The sequence below is a fragment of the Stegostoma tigrinum genome, chromosome 2, assembly GCF_030684315.1.
Source record: "Stegostoma tigrinum isolate sSteTig4 chromosome 2, sSteTig4.hap1, whole genome shotgun sequence".
Lineage (NCBI taxonomy): Eukaryota > Metazoa > Chordata > Chondrichthyes > Orectolobiformes > Stegostomatidae > Stegostoma > Stegostoma tigrinum.
In genome coordinates this window covers 146042675-146063299 of record NC_081355.1, presented here as the reverse complement: position 1 = coordinate 146063299, position 20625 = coordinate 146042675, and the positions used below count along the sequence as shown (strand labels likewise).

General features: G+C 41.7%; 1 protein-coding gene across 14 annotated transcripts in view; it reads right to left on the bottom strand.

Moving 5' to 3' along the window:
- The window catches only part of kmt2ca (lysine (K)-specific methyltransferase 2Ca), a 489348-nt gene that overhangs the window by 67826 nt on the left and 400897 nt on the right, over positions 1 to 20625 (bottom strand). For all 14 annotated transcript variants that reach the window (XM_059639788.1, XM_059639789.1, XM_048520987.2 and 11 more), the window contains 5 exons: positions 15879 to 18077; positions 14594 to 14928; positions 12029 to 13887; positions 8499 to 8610; positions 1320 to 1401 (listed from right to left, as the gene is read on the bottom strand). In XM_059639788.1, coding sequence (XP_059495771.1) covers positions 1320 to 1401; positions 8499 to 8610; positions 12029 to 13887; positions 14594 to 14928; positions 15879 to 18077 — 4587 coding nt within the window. The remainder of the gene's footprint in view (positions 1 to 1319; positions 1402 to 8498; positions 8611 to 12028; positions 13888 to 14593; positions 14929 to 15878; positions 18078 to 20625) is intronic.

Genomic DNA, 20625 nt, shown 5'->3' with positions numbered 1-20625 from the left:
GCTTATCTTATGAAGAGAGGTTGACTGAGCTCGGTCTCTTTTCATTGGAGAAAAGGAGGAGGAGAGGTGACCTAATTGAGGTATACAAGATAATGAGAGGCATAGATAGAGTCGATAGCCAGAGACTATTTCCCAGGGCAGAAATGGCTAGCACGAGGGGTCATAGTTTTAAGCTGGTTGGTGGAAAGTATAGAGGGGATGTCAGAGGCAGGTTCTTTACGCAGAGAGTTGTGAGAGCATGGAATGCGTTGCCAGCAGCAGTTGTGGAAGCAAGGTCATTGGGGTCATTTAAGAGACTGCTGGACATGCATATGGTCACAGAAATTTGAGGGTGCATCCATGAGGATCAATGGTCGGCACAACATTGTGGGCTGAAGGGCCTGTTCTGTGCTGTACTGTTCTATGTTCTATGTTCTATGAGATCTCCCAACAACCGTAGCTGTGTCAAGTGCAGAAAGATGAAGCCCCAAAAGGGCTTGAATCCTTTTGGGGAGTGCGAGCCCAGCATGGTGAAGCACTTAAGGAGGACTGCAATGCTGAACTTATAACTTTATTTCTTTATTTTTCTAATTTATGCTAAGATGGATTTTTGTGCTAAACTTTTAACTATTTTTCCTTACTTTTATACTTGTTCCTTAGGTACGTGCTGAATTGTGTTGCCGTGTCCAGGGCTGTGCAACCTATGTGGATTAGCCATGGGAAAGGTAGGGTTACAAGTACAGGGTAGAGGTGTGGGATGCTCTTCAGAGGGGCAGTGTGGACTTGATGGGTCCAATGCACAGCTTCCACAGTATAGGAGTTCTATGATTCTACCTTTGTACCTAAGATGGTGCCAGGAATGGTGACTTGTATATTTTTTAATCTACTCCTGCGTTATTGTATTTGAGCACGTGACAATAAAACCTAACTCTCATTCTAAATTCTGCTTTTAAAGAACAGGGCCAACATGTATAAATCAATATACGCTTTTGTATGCACAACTGTGTCACAGAGTCCAACTGACAATGATAAATTAGCTGTAAGCATAATTCTTTGTGCAGGGTGTTACAAAGAACGAATATTACTTCAAGAGCCCACAAGTTCTTTTCGACCATACTTACTATGTTACATTGAGTAGGATTAAACAAGTAGAATACGCAGAAAAATACAAACACAGGTTCAATGAACCAAATGTTTGATTTCTGTAATGTTGTGGTTCTTTGGAGTGGATAGGAAGCAAATCATGGATAAGAACTAGCAGGTTGAAATTATTTATAATATGCTTCATAAATTTCGAAAACATACACAAGATATTTTAGTTCGCCTAATTAAACAATTACCGGGCCAGCTCCTTGAAGGACGGGATTCTGTCCACTGTCACCACTCTGTGTACTAGACATTTGCTGACTCACAAACGGAAATCTTTAAGAAACAAAGAATAAATGCAGTTAGAAATACTGACTAGTTTCTTCGAGCAAACTTTAATCTTAAAGTGAAAGGTAACAAGAATCATTCCCCATGATCTTTAGACACAAACACAAGGCATTTTCTTGCTTTCAACATTTATAAAATAAAATCTCTGTAAAGAACATGCTAAACATGGACATTTGACAGTTCAGAAGCTCTTAATATGTATCGTGACAGTGTAGCGAATTTTCTGTCTGTAAGAAAGTGATCATGCCCAAATTTTACTTATTTGCTGTGCACATCTCAAATTCCATTGAGTGTTGAAGAATTAATGAATCCTCCAAATAGCCACAGCTGAACCGGTTTGGTTTCAATCAGTAACTCACTTTCCAATTTGCAAACTAACACCAGATGCATACAATACTGCGAATTAGGAGCAAGCGTGGCTCATTCAGGGTCTAAAAGCCTGCTTTGCCATATAACCAGATCCTGGTTGGATTAATTGTGGCCTCAAATGCACTTCCCTCCACACCCTCCAACACCTTTAAGGTTTCATGTTAGTCAAGAATCTATCTTTACCACAAAAATATTCAATTATCTGGTCTCCACTGCTCTCTGGACTCTCAACCTTTTGCAGGGAAAGAATTCTCAGCTCTGACTTAAATGTGAGATCCCTTACTTTGTTGAACTTGCTTACAGGATGTGAATGGCACTGGCCATTCCTAGCTGCTGTTGGGAATGTCATTGAGAGACACTTTTGTGAACTGCTGCTGTTCCTTAGTTTCGTCTCTTCCCACTGGGGGAAAACATCATTTCAGCATCCACCTGTCAAATGCCCCCATCCATCAAGTCCAATCAGGATCTTGCAAATTTAACATAATTACTTTTCATTCCCTGAAACTTCAATTTTGCTACTGGTCCATCTGACTAATCTTTCCTCTTAAGATAAACGCCTCATCCCAGAAATTAGGTGTGTAAACAGTGGCTGGACTTCTCCAGTGCAATACAACTGCTGCAAAACACTCTTACTTTGACGTTCCATCCCACTGGCAATAAACTGCAATGTTATGCTGGCACTCCTGAGTATTTGCTGTAACTGCATACTAACATTTTGTGGTTTGTGTACCAGGACACCCAGATTCCTCCGTCCCTCAAAAGTTCCTCCTGTATCTTAAACATTACTTGGCAACATGACACCAAATTACCATAAAATCTTTGTGGGTGATCAAAACAAGCATCTTTCAATTCACTACCCTTTACACTTAGCACCAATTAATCTTAAAATGAAATGTGTTCTTTTGCAAGGCATTGGCCAGACCTCACTTGGAATACTCTGTCCAGTCTTGTCTTCCTCACCTGATGAGTGCTAATGATCAGTTGGAAAGGGTGGTAAATAAAACTAATTCCCAGTCTGAAGAATCCTGGTTCCTGGAAAATGTGAAAGAGTTGGACACCTGACAACTGAGACGTAAAAGCTTAGGGTTGATCGAATTGTGGTTTCAAAAGTAATGAATGGGATAGATTTGGTTCCAGCTGACAGCATGTGCTGATTAACAAGGTTAAAAAGAGGACCGGGGTCACATACGTAACAAGAACAGAAGCTGCTGGAAAAGCTTAGCAGGTCTAGTAGCATTTGTGAAGAAAAATCAGAGTTAATGCTTTGAGTCTGATAATTTGTTCCTCAGAACCGATGGCAGCAAGGAAAATGTCAACTTATATCCAGAAGATAGGGTGGGGTTAGATCCCAAAGAAAGAGAACAGTTGGATAGACAAAAGGAGTGAGATAAAAGATCTGGTTAAGAGAGTAAATAGCTTTTAAATGAACATTGTTAGTGGCGAACAATAGGTAGTGTGTAATGGCAGGCTGTGTGTAACCTGGTGAGTAGGATAAACAACTAGGAAATGGGACGAGTTCAAGCCTTAAAATTATTAAACTTGATATTGAGTCCAGAGGGTCCCCAAGCGGTAAATGAGGTATCGTTCTTCCAGCTCGTGCTGAGCTTCATGGAACACTGCAGCAACCCAGAAACAGAGATGTTGGCCAGGGAACAGAGTGGTGTGTTAAAGTGGCAGGGACTTGAAAGCTCAGGGTCATTTTCTGCGAAGCAGTCACCCACTTTATGTTTTGTCTCCCCAGTGTACAGGACACCACATCATGAGCAGCAAATGCAATAGACTAGATTGTGGGAAGTGCAGGTAAAGTGCTGATTTATCTGGAATGTATGTTTGGGGCCTGGATATTGGGGAGAGAAGTAGTACATGTGCAGGTGTTATCCCTTTAGCAGTTGCAGGGGAAGGTGTCATAGGGCATGTTGGGGGTGAAGGAGGAGTAAATCAGGGTGTCCCAGAGGGAACAATCTCTGTGGAAGGTGGACAAGGGAGGGGAGGGGAATGGGTGTGTAGCGGTAGCATTTTGCTGAAGGTGGCAGAAATCACGTCTGATGATCTTCTGGATGTGGATGCTAGGTAAGGATAGGTGAATCCTATTGCTGTTGAGAGGAGAGAGGGTGAGGGTGGAAGTGCAGGAGATGGGTTGGACCCAGTTAAGGGGCCTGTCAACAATGGTACTGGGGAATCTTCGGTTGAGGAAGGTGGTGGTCATTTCAGAGGGTCCCTTGTCAAAGCTGGCCTCATCTGAACATATGCGACAGAGACGGAAGAACTGAGAGAACGGGGTGGAGTCTTTACAGGAAGCAGGGTGTGAGGATGTATCGTCCATGTAGCTGTGGAAGTCAGTGGGTTTATACTGGGGTCGGTGGCCATATCTATCCCCAGAAATGATAATAGGGGTGTTGAGGAAGGGAAGGGAGGAATCAGAGATAGACCAGGCAAAAGTGAGGGTAAGTTGGACAGTGGCCGATAAGGGTTGTGCTGTTGTGTAATAGCATACTGACCTCTACATTGCAGAGGCCGAGCACCAGCTCTCAGATACCTCCTCCTATTTTCCCTGAATTATGATGCCCACCATGGCATGCACATCAGGCCATTGTATCAGCTATGGTAACTGACCTCAATTCATCTGGTGACTTCCTACCCCCACTGCCTCCAAGCTGCTAGTCTCCCTGTCCTGCACAGCTCACTTATACCTCCTTCCGAAAATCCACACACAGGACTGCCTGGTAGAACCATTGTCTCAGCTTGCTCCTGCCTCACAGAACTCATCTCTTCCTACCTTGACTCAGTGTTCTCTCCCCTGCCCACGTACATCTGAGACTCCGCTGATGCTTTACACTAGTTTCATAATTTCCAGTTTGCAGGCTCCAGTCACCCCCTCTTCACATGCCCATTTTTCACCAGGAGCGTCTTCGGGCTTTTCGCTTCTTCCTGGAGCAAACCACCACCCACTACCAACCTCCTCTGCTTGGGCAAGCTCATTCTCACCTCAATAACTCTCTTTTAATTCCTCTCATTTTCCTCATGTCGGATAGGTGGTCATGTGTAGGCAAATGGCCCCAGTTATGCCCGTCCCTTCATGGAGTATGGCAAACATTCCTTTTTCCAGTCCACAACTACAACTTTTTCGCTGATATATTGATGATATCATCAGTGCTGCTTCCCACTCTCATCCGGAATTGGAAAAGTTAATCGATTTCACCTCCAATTTTCACCCTGCCTTCACTTTCACCTGGTCCATCTCTGACTCCTCTCTTCCCTTCCTCAACATGTCTGTTCCCAATTGTGGGGATAGACTGGCCACTAATATAAACCCAATGACTCCCCACTATAAACCCACTGACTCCTACAGCTACATGAACGATACATCCTCACACACTGCTTCCTGTAAAGACTCCATCCCATTTATCAGTTCCTCCGACTCTGTCGCATATGTTCCAAGGGGGCCAACTTTGACAAGGGAGCCTCCAAAATGTCCACCGTCTTCCTCAATTGGGCATTCCCCAGTACCACTGTCGGTAGGCCCCTCAACCAGGCCCAATCCATCTCCTGCACTTCTGCCTTCACCGCTTCTCTTCCCTCCTGCAACAGCAATAGGGTTCCCCTTGTCCTTACCTACCATCCCACTAGCATCCACATCTTGAGCTTCCAGCTGCCTACCACTTTAACACACCATCCTGCTCCCTGGCCAACATCTGTGTCTCTGATTTTCTGGAGTGTTTGCAAGCACGAAGAATTCTTGGGGACCCTGCAGCCCTCTGAACTCAATACTGGTTTTAATAATTTTAGGGCCTAAACCCTCCCATGTCCTAGCCCCCCCACCTCTCACACCAGGCCTTGTTATCACATAGCCTGCCATTACACTCCACCTGCTGTTGGTCACAAACAGTCCCTATTAACAACTACTCACCTGACCAGCCTGATTGTCCTCAACTCTGTCTTTCAACTGTTCTCTCTCTTTCAACCCTATCTCTATCTATTGCTTACTCCTTACCTCGTTCCCCCCACCCTAACTTCCGCTTATAAACCTACATTTTCCTAGCTACCATCAGTTCTGAGGAAGGGTCACTGGGCCTGAAACAGTAGCTGTGATTTTTATTCACAGGTGTAGCCAGACCTGCTGAGCTTTTCCTGTAACTTCTGTTTTTGCTCCTGATTTATAGCATCTGCAGTTCTTCGGGTCTCAGTCACAAATTTAAGTTCTACAAGTGAAGTCTAGGTTAGATATTGGCAGGTGAGCTGTTTCTCTGAGAACTACAGACCCCTGGAGTGCATACTGATTTGAACTCTTTGAGATACCTTAGGTGGGGCGGACATCATCTCTAACCAAAGATGTGTAAGGTGGGGTCAGAGAGAGATCCTTTGGACTAGTTTTGACAATCTAGATTGGTTAGATTGGAATCTGACAGAATGGGAACTTAATTTTGGGTTCACTTAAACACAATGTAATTAGGGGATACAGTGGTTGGAATAGAGAGTCTTTACCTTTTTGTTGTGTTCAACTGGAAAGGACAGTTGTTTATAATTTATACTTCACATAATTTCATTTGAAAATCAATTTTTCAAACACAAATTCCAACAACTATGCAAATCCAATGATAACATGTGCACTTCTTCGGATTTAGAAATAATACTAAGTATTTATAATATTTATAATTTATAGATATAATTTATAAATATTATGAATAAAAATAAATAAATAAATAAATAAGTATAAAAATATGTATAAATAATAATAATAATAAATAAATAATACTAAGAATTATTCATACTGATTCAACCCTCGTTATCGGCCAGAAAAAGCTATTGTGAACAACCTCTGCCTTTTAACTATGCTGTTGCGTCAAACATGCCGGCACACTCAAAAGTCAGGAAACGCTGCTAGATCTGTAGTTATCCTACATTATAAAGAACTATACGGTGATGTACAAGAACCACACTGGGTTATTCTTCCTCAAATGTCTCATCCCTGATTCTGACAAAAGAATTGTGCCCCTATTGCATATGTCCTATTGAAAACTTTACATGCCAAATTTTACATGTCACCATGATTTGAAATCAGCATGATTTCAAAACCACAATATAGCAATCGTATGACAACCAACCTCAATAGCTGAGGAAGAGATTAGTAGAACGCCATAGCCAAAAATATACTTTGTATCATAGTGCAACTGGTCGTTGTGTGGACAGAATAGGCACACAGCAATATTAAATACCTTGGATTGAAGTTATGACCCCAAATGACTTCAAGTATTACTTGATAATAGGTCAGTTTCAATACTATGAGACAGGATCTGGCAAACACAGAACTGGATCAACTACTTGAAGGTAAGACTACATTTGGGAAGTGAAAAAAGTCACAATTTTTAAGAAACATCTGGACGAGCACACAAAATGCCAGGGCATAGTAGACAGTAGACCAAGCGCACGTAAAATGGCATTTGTGTAGCGTGGAACAAAACCAAAGTTGCTGGAAAAACTCAGTGGGTCTGGCAGCATCTGTGAAGGAGAAAACAAAGTTACCGTTTCGGGTCCGGTGATTCTGGACTGGATCCGAAACGTTAACTCTGTTTTCTCCTTCACAGATGCTGCCAGACCCACTGAGTTTTTCCAGCAACTTTGGTTTTTTTCCTCATTTACAGCGTCCGCAGTTCTTTTGGTTTTTATTTGTGTAGTTTGGTGTTAGTTGATTGGCACATAGATGGTGGACCAAAGGGCTTATTTCATAGCTTTATGACCATAACACTTATGTAGGGCCAATTCACCATCTAACTGTACAACAATGATAGGAAAACTGACCTTTGCTCAAATAATAACATTCCAAAAATACGCAATGCAGCTTGAAGCTTTTGAAGTGGGGAAACTAAGTTAGCGGACTACCCTTGCACGCTTCATACTCAGAGGAGTTGTGTAATTAAATCACTTGCTCAGTTTGTGCTCTTTCAGCAGAATACAGATTTGATGTCGAGATTTCAGGATACAATATGATTACTCATGCCTGGATTTCTTTCATTGCCAAGTGGGAAAAGAAATAGATGATTCAGTTAAATGAGCTATGTAGAAGGAAACAATTTTGAGGATACTGGAGAAACATTAATAGCTAGAAGAAACTTATTAAACTTGCACCATGCTGCTCTACAGAAACAGGTAAACCAGAGAATTTTACTGGTAGATAGCAAGTAGGGGCATTAGAAAGCCACATAGGAAGTATGGCCTGTGCATAATTACAATGAAGTGGTAGGCTACTGGTATGAACCAAGCAAGCACTGACTGGACAATTTATTTACATTTCTTTTGGGGGGCGATAAGAGAATATAGCAGTAAATGCATAACTATGGTTGATCAGAAGATGCCGAAGGAGAAGACTATGTTTGCGGGAAAGGAGATCAAGCACAAAATAGCCTTTTTTGTGCCAAAGAGAAAAAAACTGTAATTTTACTGGTAATTGCATGGAAGGTCAGCCACTGGATCCCAAAAGCATGTTCAGAAGAAGCAATGTACAGGAAATACGATAGAATGTTTTACGAAAAACGGACCTGTGAAGGCAGGGACATTGCTGCTGGGGTCAAAGGGGGAATCACTCACTTGCCCATCAATTTTATTTATAGGCTAATTTCTAACTCATTTCTTTTAATTAATCAGCTATTCTTCTTGAAAGTAAGTGTGTGAATCAAGAACTCCTACAAAAACAAATATTTCACAACACATGTAAACTTTACCTATTCATTACTATTTGTGGCATTCCCAAATTACTTTGGGCCATAACTCTATTGATCCCCTTCAAGGCCACCATTTTTGCTTTCATTATTGGATCGGTGATTGCGTCAAAATCTAGAAAAAGAATACAAGACAATTCAGCACAATTTAACAAAAATATTTTCACATTTCTCAAGCATACAAAGTAATACATTATTAATTTTATTTTAGAAAGGTTCTGGTTCATTGGAACCAGAAAGAATTTATTAGGTTTTAGCACCAATGTAAATGCCACCTAACTCAGGGACCAGAAGTAACCATCTATCCTAGCAGCATGATTCATTTCCTTTGCTTCTGAAATGTATACCATGTCAGAAGAACATTCCAAGGCAGTGATGCACTTCAAAACTAACCATATAAAATGGCCAAATGGGTAACTGTCCCAGGTCGTCAGCATTTAGTTACACAGACAAGGTTGATTATCAGTTTCCACGTGGGTCACATTAAGGCACACTTACCTCACATGTGTGGCACCAGATGTGGAAGGTGAAATATGCAATACAATAGCCTTGATCAAAATGAAAACCTCATTACAGAGATCTGATGGCAATCTCAACGGTAGACAACATCACAATGGCCTTGCCAGTGACAGCAACTTTCCAGGAAAGAACAAAGACCCAATACTTCCTTTCATTGTACTATCAGATCAACTGCCTCCTGATCATGTAGCACTGCTGGATCTGATGAAGTCTGACAATTTGCTTGTGCTGTAAAGCTAGCATGGGGTTATTTGGGTTCACAAGTCAATTCAAAGCATCTTCCCCAACTGCTTTACTGATTCGACAAATAATGTTATTTCATTTGTATAGATATAATCTGGATGTAAATTCATGCGAGGGAAAAACAGAACAGTTCAGCTTAGGAGCAGGCCGTTTACCCACCATGCCTGTGCTGAAAATGATACTATTTTAAACTAATCCTCTCCACTGAGAACATGGTCTACATGCTTTTATTCCCTATCTGTGCATGTATCTGCCTAAACACTTAAAAACGTGCCTTGCACATTTCCTTTAAATTTACCCCCGTCACCTTAAACCCACATACCGTAGTACTTGACACTTCCACCCTGGGAAAAAGATTGACTGGCCATCCTATCCATGCCTCTCAATTTTATATACTTCGATCCATTTGCCCCTTAGCCTCCAACACTAGCAAAAACAATCCCAGTCTGTCCAACGTATCTATGGCTAGTGTACTCCAATCCAGGCAACATCGTGGTAAACCTCTTATGTAGCTTCCACATTCTTCCTTTAGTGTGGCAACCACAGCTGCACACAATACTCCTGAAATGATCCAACTAAAATTTTAAGGCTGCAACATGACTTGCCAACTTTTATGCTCCTTGCTCCGACTGATGAAGTTGAGTATGCTGCATGTTTTCTTTACTACTTGATATATCTGTGTTGCCACTTTCAGGGAGTTATGGACTTGCACCCGAGATCCCTCTGTATATCAATGCTCATAAGGGTATGTACTGTGTACTTTCTACTAGTATTTAACCTCACAAATGCATCCCCACACTGACCAGAGTAGTATCTATCTGTTATGTTCCCATGCAACTTTTCAACTAACTTTTAGCATGTTCAGCCTTCGACAACTTTCCTTACTATCTACAGCTTCGCTGATTTGGTGTTGTCTGCAAACTTACTAGTCAGACAAGATAAATTTTCATCCCTATATATTACAATACATCTCTGCTGTATTGCAAAACAATTACTGAACTCAGGCATAACTACATACGAGACACACAAAATCAAGGTGGAATGACGGTAAACGTTTGGTAAATTGCTAATTCACTGCCACTTAAGAGCATATGAGAGCCAGTGAGACATTCAACACTGAAGGAAATTCAACCCACATGGCAATTTAGACCTGTTCAGAGCAGATATCACTTTGGTCATGAGGTGAACATGAATAACTAAATATATTATTGCAACCATAAACATCTATGTAAAACTAGAGAAACTGTGCCATCTCTGTCACCATGCAACGCATCAGGGAAGGAGTGATCTCATCACCTGCAAAGTACAGAACAGACATCAGTCCCAAGTGTCCACTATTTCCCATCAAAAGTTACCATGCAAACAACATTCCCTGGAGATGGAACATCACAAAGGAAAGAGCAGGTACCAGGAGAATAGCCAATGCCAACACACAAACACACAAGGAGGCTTGCATGATTTAAAAACCACGGAGGCAATGCATGTGCCGAGATCGAAAGTGAAACTGATGAAAGTTAACATTGTGTTATTAATGAATTATACATTTTTTCATGACCATGTATATTGGGAAACCTGTAATTGCAAATAATTGTGCATTTTTTTAAATGAAAAGAGGGATGTTTGAAGAAATGCAACTGGACACTTTGTGCACTGCTAGCTTGTTGCAGCCATGTATTTTCTATCTTTGATATAACTTCTTGTGTGTGGCCAATGGCAGTCATTAAATGCACATCACTTGCAACAAATTTTTAAAAATTCATTAATGGGCTGAGGGTATCGCTGGCTAGGCAGCATTTACTGCCCATCCTTAAGTGCTCAGAGGGCAGTTGAGAGTCAATTACATTGCTGTGGGTCTGCAGTCACACGTAGGTCAGACCAGGTGAGGAAGGCGGTTTCCTTCCCTAAAGGACATTAGCGAACCAGATGGGCTTTTCCTGACAATTGACCATGGATTCATGGTCATCTTTTGATTCTTAATTCCAGACATTTTATTGAGTTCTAATTCTACCATCTGCCACGATGGGATTCAAACTCAGTCACCAGAATGTTATATGGGTCAGTGGATTAACAGTCCAGTGATAATACCACTAGGCCATCGCCTTCCCAATCTTAACAACTGTCACTGTTTATGGTCAAAATCAACCTGTTTCACTCAGGTTCTTTAAGGAAGGAACTGTGCGATTTTTACCTAGCCTGGTCTATACCTCACTCCAGACTTCTAGCAACATGGCTGACTCTTAATTGCCTTTGGCAATGACCTAGCAAGCTGTACAATTCGATGAAAGGAAAGGCAAGGAATACCGGCCTTGTCAGTGTCAGCCACATTCCATGAAAGAATTAAGAAAAAACTTGGGATAAAAACATTTGCTGTATTTACAAATGACAATGTCACAAGAAAACAAAGACCTGACTTAATTGTGCATGCACAAGAAGATAGGTGTGAATAAATTCTAACATAAAAAGTACACTGGAATATGCTGGAAAAGCAAACAATTTTTCTCTCGTCAAGTCACATGAACAGGCAGGGTATAGAGGGATACGGACTATTTGGAGGTAGATGGGATTAGTTTAGAATTGTATTGTCATCGGCATAGACACGGTAGGCCGTAGGGCCCGTTCCTATGCTGTACTGTTCAATGTTCTAAGACAAAGGAGCAAAATGAAAAAGATCAGATCACCATTTATACTTCAATATTCCTAGCAATGATGTATTATTAAATCCATTCTTCACATCGCTGATTATTGAAAAAGATAATTTAAGGGTAACTCACCAATATTGGGGAAAAAAGAATCAGTGGATCGATGGCGTATCATAGCCTGCATTTGTCGCTGCTGCTGCTGCTCCTGCCTTTCTTGTTCCAAAAGGTCCTGTAAAAGGAGAGGTTGCTCTTCTAAAAGAAGGGGTCGCTCACGCTGACCCTGAGGACCCACGCCCTGAGGGAGCATGATTTGTTGTGTGCTGGGTAGATTACTGGGACCTGGTTGATTTGCAATAACCACATTTTGACTTGGCTGTAGGCCTGCTGTATAATTCTGGCCAGGCGGCTGTGTTTGGAAAAAGGCCCGATTTCCTGAAGTGCCTTGTGAAAAGCTACGGTTTAATCTTTGACCCATCTGCAAATTTTGATTTATTGCATTGTCAGGAATTTGCCCTGGAGAGACTGCCAAATTAGGAGATTGTGAGATACCAATATTTGGATGTGGTTGAGGTGATGGTACAACCTGGGCTGGTGAGCCCAATGATGCAAGTCCAGAACTACTTGGCTTCTCAGTTAACAAACTTGAAAGGACTGGAGTAGAGCCAGTTAGATTGCAAGAATTGTCCCCTATAGAATTAGATGCTTGGGTAGAAGATTGAGAGTCACTGAAACCTGGGCTAGCCTCCTTAGATTCTGTGTTATCATCAACTTTTTCCTCTCCCTTTGCCACTTCCAGTTCTCCTTCAATGCAAGGGTTAGAAGCAGGTCCATTATCTGCTACTGTATCTTTCATCTCAGTCTCAGGAGTACCTGTACTAAAAGAAGCTTCATGATTACCATCATTAACACCATTTTCAGATTTTACAGAATGCTTTGAATCTTTAGGACTATGTTCATCAGATCCTCCACTTGATTTTGCAGTTTCTTCTTTGTCAGAGCAACAATCAGATTGTTTTCCTGCTTTAGCTGCTTGGTCACATTTTAGTTCTCCAGTTTTATTCTGTTCATCCAATTTATCATCTATTGGATCATTGAGCTCCAATTCTTCATTGAACATATCCTTCTTGTCACCTAGATCAAGCTCAGGGTCTGTATAAGCAATAAGGTCAAACTCTCCTGATTTTAAGAGGTCATCCAAATGTGGGTCATTTGTTTCTAGGTTGTCTAAATTATCCAAGTCAGGATCACCTTTCCCATCTACCGGATCCAAATTTAAGTTTTCTAAATCTTCATCATCTAAGTCTTTAACTTCTAGATCTCTCACTCCATCAAGGTCCTTAACATCAAGATCTTTCACTGAAGGCTCATCAGAATCAAGTTTTTCTACTATATTGTCTCCTTGCGTAGACACACTGGCAGACAAGGAGACTGTTGATGTAAAAGCTTCACTGGCAGGTGGATTGCTCAAAGAACGAGAAAGGGGCATGGCCGGATGATTTATATGCATTTGCTGTTGGTGCTGATTAAGTTGATCTAAGTTACCACAATTTTCCATTTGATTATGTATGCCACGCTGGTGATTTGACACAGAATCCAGTGATTTTGGTCCCTGACTTGGAGAGAAAGCACCCTGCCCTGGTACAGGAACTCCACCAGGTCTTTGCTGCTGGCTAGTTGGATCTAAACCACGTGAAGGCACCATTGATGCAAAAGGAAGTCGTGGCCTGTTTTCTGGTATTCTGTGCCGTAGTTCTATGAATGGTTGTCCTGAAATATTGTGCTGGGGAATTTGCATACCCCGAGGAGGAAAATGTTGAGGGATAATTACACCATTGTTCACCTGTGGATTGTTTAAAGACCTGGTAAAGTCCACAGACAGTGATCGTCTTAGCTGCTGTGGAAGGCCAGGAACATTTGCCTGCATCTGGTGTTGCCCTAGAAAGTGTTCCTGATTTGCAAATGGTCTTTGTCCATTTCCTGCAAAAGAGTTCCTAGAAGAAAGAATAACATACCAAGCCAATTAGCTCAACACACAAGTTGTCAAATCAGCACAATAAGATATTATAATAGATTATATCTATTTATAACAGCTTGGAACAGGGAACGTTCCTAAGGTACAGTAGAACTTTGGGCTGCTCTCAACCCAGACAGGGATGACTTGTGGTGGTTTAACCACCTCAGGCGAAATTAGCAAGGTGAGACCTTCATGGTAACCTCAGCTGGTGTGGGAACGGAGCCTATGCTGTAGGCATTGCTCTGCGCTATGAATCGGTCATCTGAACTAACTGACCCCTTAACGGAAGTACCGGTATTGCAGAAATCAGACAAGATGCAGAAGGACAAGCACTTAATAAAAGCATTGGCTCTGTCGCGTGACTATTTTCTAACCTCTAAGGTTTACAGCATGAAGCAGGAAGTAAAATTTTAATCAAAATATCTGCAGTTACAACTAATTTTGCAATAGTTCAAATCAATTTTATTTTTACAAATTCATTCACCAGATGTGGTTATTGCTGGCTAGGCCAGCATTTATTGTCCACCTCTAACGAAGCATTTTCAAAGCTCCATATTTACTCAGAACACTTTCAGTCATCAGGTGCCAGTTTCTTTTTGAATATTAACACCTCAAACAAAAATAAAATGGTACCCGATGGAACCTTGTAACAGTAAAAGGTCTTGCATTGAAAAAATAGTTACCTTGGACCTTGTGACCTCATGACCATTCTGGCAACATCTCCAGAAAACGGTGGTCTGTTAAACTGACCATCAGTCATTAAACGACTGCGAGGTTCATTTGCAAAAAGACCTGGAAATCTTTGTCCAGTTTGTGATGCACGAGGGATTCTCACAATACCAGGATAGGGGGGAGGTGGTCTTCCAAATAGTTCACTTTGACGTTTTAAATCCTCTTGTGGCCAGTGTCTAAGTGGAGTTGCTGCAGATGTAATTGCTTGCTCTTGCAGGCCTTTTTCCTGACGGACTGCATTCTTCTGCTGTTGTTGTCGAAGTATCAGTTCCCGTAATCTCAGCCTCTATCAAATAAAACAAATGTACAATTACAAACAATTAACATATTACCATATGTTAGCCATTAAAGTAACTGTGTATTGCTCGGCATTGCACTTCGTCATTGGGACGGTCTTTCAATTTTATACAGAATGCTTATAAAGATGGAACAGCCATTATGTCGCTGTCGAACAAGTAAGGTCTGGTTTTGTTTGAGATCAACAACAGTTACATTGTTCTAACTCAGTACTACAAAATAACAGCTGTTAGAAACCTGAAATAGAATACAGAAGATGCTAGAACTATTTAGCAGGTCGCAGTGCATCTGTGGAATGGTCCAGATTGACCGTTTGTAGAAACAAAAGATTATCCACTTAAGAGACTACATTAATCTGACCAACAGCACTGGTCTAAATACTTGTTACTATACGGAGTCAACTAACAATGATGACCGAACTTCAGGAATTCTCCAACATTTGTTCCAGTTTATTATTAATTTAACCTCTAATGGTAGTTTCCTCTGTTATTCTAGCATCATAAGGTACTAATGTGAATTGTTTTGGCAACAGACATCCTGCAACAAACTGGTACAATCAAGAACTCTCAGTTCTGGTAAATCTTTTCTGCAAAAGGCACTATTTGTAAACATGAATGTAAAATGCATATTTGTTTTTCTTTTGGAAGAGGTATATTGAGCATGTTGTGAGTAGAGTGGAACATATTTTGGGACCAGCCAATTGATTAAAAAGACATTTCCTAGCCTTGCACTGTTTTGTTTTCATATGATAATCTGGCTGGGTCCAAATATTTTACCCCCTTCAGAGTTTAGATGTAAAATATTCTTTATTTCACCCATTTAATTTGTAGACTGTTCCAACTCTAGCAGGGACTTGTAGTTGCACATTTATTGATGCATATTCACTACCAATTAATCAGAAGTTATTAAAACTAGTCCAAAGTATGCAAATTGTCTTACCTGCCGCTGCTTTTCTTCTGTGTCCATATGACCTGTGCTTACATTATTCTGTGCTTCAGATGTCAAAATAGATTGGCCTTGGTCAAGTGTTGGGGGTGCATTATGAAACTGATGTACTTGTGAATTCAAGGGTGATCCTGTGGAGCTCCTAAAATTTGTGGAATCTGATGCAGGTCCCTGTTGGTCACTAATATCGTGATTAAGTCTCCCTGGCACAAACTTGTCATTAGTTTGAGGTCTCGGGGTCCTTGGTGGCTGATCGTATGGGTCGTGTACTGTCTGTCCATATGTGTCCGAAGATGGTCTCACTGCTGGTGCCTGGGGTGAAAATGCATCATCATGTATTCCAGCTGGTCTGGAAGTTGGAGGTGTTCGACCACGCACATCAGCTGGTCGCACAAATGAATCTTTTGAATTCGGAACTTTGTTGTGTGGCGGTTGCAAAAATGGATCCTGATTTACCAACTGACTTGACCTTGTCAATGTTTGTCGGTCAGAAATTACTGGCCTTGCAGATTGGGCAAAGCTATCAGAGCCAACTGGTCTTGGGGTTAAAGGAGGGTGTGCATATGGATCTGAATACCTCTGATTAATTGGGGACTGTACAAAACGATTTGCAACTAAAGGCCTTGGAGTACCAGGGGGCTGGGAATACGGATCTGCTTGTTGTGAAGGGGCTCTTGGAGTTAGTGACTGCTGTGAATAAGGATCAACTGCAGGTCGAGGAGTACCTGGAGGCTGTGAATAAGGATCAACTGCAGGTCGAGGAGTACCTGGAGGCTGTGAATAAGGATCAACTGCAGGTCGAGGAGTCCCTGGAGGCTGTGAATAAGGATCAACTGCAGGTCGAGGAGTCCCTGGGGGCTGCGAATAAGGGTCAGCTGCAGGTCGAGGGGTCTCTGGGGCCTGCGAATAAGAGTCAGCCGCAGGTCGAGGAGTACCTGCAGGCTGTGAATAAGGGTCAACTGCAGGTCGAGGGGTTCCTGGAGGTTGTGAATAGGGATCAGCTGCAGGTCGAGGGGTTCCTGGAGGCTGCGAATAAGGATCCTGAGGAGACCGTCTTGATATTGGCCCCTGCTGAACAAACGTATCACCCTGGGTTTGCCGGGGAACTCTCTGACTGTGTGAAAACGACTCATTCACAGTATGAGGTGTCTGAGGTTGTTGTGCATAAGATTCCATTGACTGGGACTGGGACTGTGACTGTGCTGGGCTTTGCGAAAAACTATCCACAGGTCTCGAATTCAACACAGCTCTTTCATATGGATCAACAGACGTGCGTCTTGGAGTTAAAGGCATAGATGCATAAGGATCTTGAGGTGACTGAATTGGTGGCATTGGTGTCTTAAATAATTGTCCACTTCCATCTTCAACACTAGCTGGATTAGGTGCATGTTGTGATCTTGAATATAGATCAAGAGGCCCCATTCGATTATGTGGGACTTGCTGCCTAGGCAGCATATCAGGTCTGTGCGCAGGTTTAGCAAAGGGATCATTTACATTTACAGGCATATTCCCTGATGGATCAGGATTCAAAGGTGGTCTAGACAATCCTAATGGCTTTGAAAAATGATCTGTTGATATTGTCATGGAAGGTCTTGGAGTATCGGGTGCCTTTGCGTAAGGATCACTGCCAGTTGGTGATGGTGACCCAAAAGACTCATCTGCTAACGAAGGCCTACTTCTCTCAATCTGTTCAGTAGCTGGTAAAGGCCTGGCTGCATTTTGAGGAACAGCACAAGAATCTACAGAGGACAGTGAATTTCTTCTAACTGGTGGCGGTCTTGGTGTTCCAACCATTTTAGCATATGGATCCCAAGGAGATGATGGTCTTGACGCATTAGCAACTGGAGAAAACATCTGTGGTGATGGTGACTGTGAAGTCTGGGGCTGTGCAAATGGATCCTGCAGTGGTATCCTTGTTGGTGTTGGGGGAGGTGCCTGAGGTCTGAGAAAGACGTCATCTGATGACGTTGATACTGAAGTGCCAAGAGCCCGAGGCCTTGCAAACCCTTCTTTGGGCAAGTGTAGAGGAGACAAGTGTCCACTGTCCTGTTCACCTGCTTTTGGACTATTAGAATCCTCCCCTGCAGAAGACTGCTGGCACCCAAATTGTTGTTGCTGCTGCTCGTGTTTCACCTGTTCCAGTTTTTGTGTAGCTTCAATCTTGGCTTGCTGCTTACTCTTCTGCCGCATTTGCTGTTTTTTTTTCGCGAGAAAAAGAAAAAAGATCAAAGATCATACATGTGTCGCCTGGATGACATACACTGTTCATCAAGAAGCTGAAGTGAAAAACGTAACACCTTTTTCAAAAAAATTCTCTCAGTTGGTTGATCAAGGATCATCAAGGATCCTTTTACACTGACAACCATTACCATCTAGATGGACAGGCATAGCAGATACACAGGAATATAACCAACTGCAAGTTCTCCTCCAAGCCACTACCATCCTGATTCTGCCCAACTCCGTCCCCAGTGGCACTGGGAATCTACCAACACCAAACAGACTCAGCAGTTCAAGGCGGCAGCTCACCACCATTTTCTCAAAGGCAACGAGAAATGACAATAAACGCTAGAACTGCAAGCTATGCCTGCATCCAAAGGGCAAGTGAAATTTAAAAAAAATTACATTATCCGTCTCCAATGTGCTAATACCATTATTGATTAAAAGCTACCTAACCAACTCTCCACAGCTCCTGTGTGCTTTAATATTCATCCTGCAACACGGCTCAGTAAAGTCTGAAGAATTTACTTAGTTTATTTCTATTTTTGCTCTCAGTTCATTTGACTTGTTTCAAATGTTATGCATATTCAGATAGAGTTCTATTTTTATCCTTCCTGTATCCTCCTATCTGACCCCTTGATTGAGTGTTAGATTTGTTTTTTTCTTTGTCTTCCTGACACTATCTCTGTTCCCTTAACTGTACTCTTGGATTTATAATATCTTCTCAAATTTGATCCTTTGTCTCCACTACTTAATTTAAAATCCTCTCTACTGCTGCAGTTATGTGGCTCATAAAGACACCAGCCTCAGCACAGCTCTGTGGTCACTGTCAAAATGAAACACAACAGCCCCATGGACTGCTGCCAGTGCACCACGAGCCCTTAAATCCTAAAGCCATGCACTTTTATTTTTTTTAAAAAACGGAGCATTGTATCATATGCTTTTCGTAAATCCAATTACACCACCTTCACAAGTTCCCCTTTATTTACTTTGCTTGTTAAAAGACTCCAATAAATGAATTAAATCCAACTTCCATCTCACAAAAGCATGCTGCCTCTATCTGAATTTAAGTTCTAAAGAATTCTGGAGTTGTGAAGGAGGAACAGTGGACACAAGATGTTAACCCTGCTTTCTCTCCACAAATGCTGCCTGCCCTGGTGAGTTTTTCCAGCAATTTCTGATTTTATGATTTTCTAAATATCCTGCTATAAACTCCTTAATTCCATTTTTCCTAATTCCTCTAATGGCCTGCACTGCTGTTTCCACATCCTAAACTCATCTTTCAATTGGCAACAGCGCAATAGGAAACAGATTCCCATATTTATTACAGCATACAGGGCAACCATTTAGCCTGTGTCTGTGCAGTCTCTCTACAAGATCAATTCATAGACACAATCACTTGCCTTTTCCCCATAGTCCTGAAATCTTTTTCATTCACATTGTTATCAAATTCTCTTTTGAAGGTATCAACCGAATGTGCTTCCACCATATTTTCACAAAGTATATTCCAAATCATAATCACTCATTGCTTAAAAATGATCTTTCCTTATTCCCTGTTCCTTCTTTTGTCAATCACTCCAGCCATAGCCTGGTAAATTGTGATAATTAGCATGTCAAACCAGGCAAAGCCAGGCATCAAACTTCTACACAGTGTTTTAAGAATTTCTCTATACTGGTGTGTGAAGACTGATTCCAATGGACTGGGTATGTGAGAACAATCTAATATCCAACAGATTTTTAGATAAATCAGCATTGCATTGAAGATGCAATGCATTTGTATCATGTCCAGCCATCTAGACTCATCAGACCACTGGACCAAGATAGGTGATAATGTGAGTGAGGCTGAGAATTGGATAATGAGGCCTCATTTGCAAATCATGATCATTTTCTTTCCATCTCCCATCTGTCACAAATCATGTGGCAATGGGCAAGCAACATAGCATGGACGGATTCATTAGGAGCTGCATCCACTAACCTACAAATGTGACATCTCAGACCATAGGGTCCATTTGACTGGAAAAAAGAAGTGCTTAGCAGCATTCTGGACAAGAAAGCAGCCCCATCTGGGATCTCATTGCCTGCTTCTCCAGCTGAGGCACTCCAACAGGAGCCCCAAATGTTTGATATTGAAAATGAAAGATTTTCAGAAAGTTACAAGGGAAAAAATGATTCCTAATGACGTTTCACAAGATGCTGCACAGGAGGCTTGCTGACATCACTACACCATCTAAAATTATCTGCCAGAAAACAGTAGTATAACAATCTCTAATGTGGACCAGCAAACGAAGTTAAAGGGTCAGTCATAATTTTCCTGGATGAGGAGTACTGATCTGCATATTCTGGCAATTCTTGATCTGACAACATTATGAACAAGGAAGAAGTTAAGATATGGTTGCCATGTGACCAAGTGTAAAGAGCAGAGGAGGTTCAAGAACCTGATGCAGGCACAAAGAGCAGGCAGACAGAGATAGAAGAGAACACCAGGTTTTGTCAGAATAGTAAAGTTGGAGGGACAATGAGATGC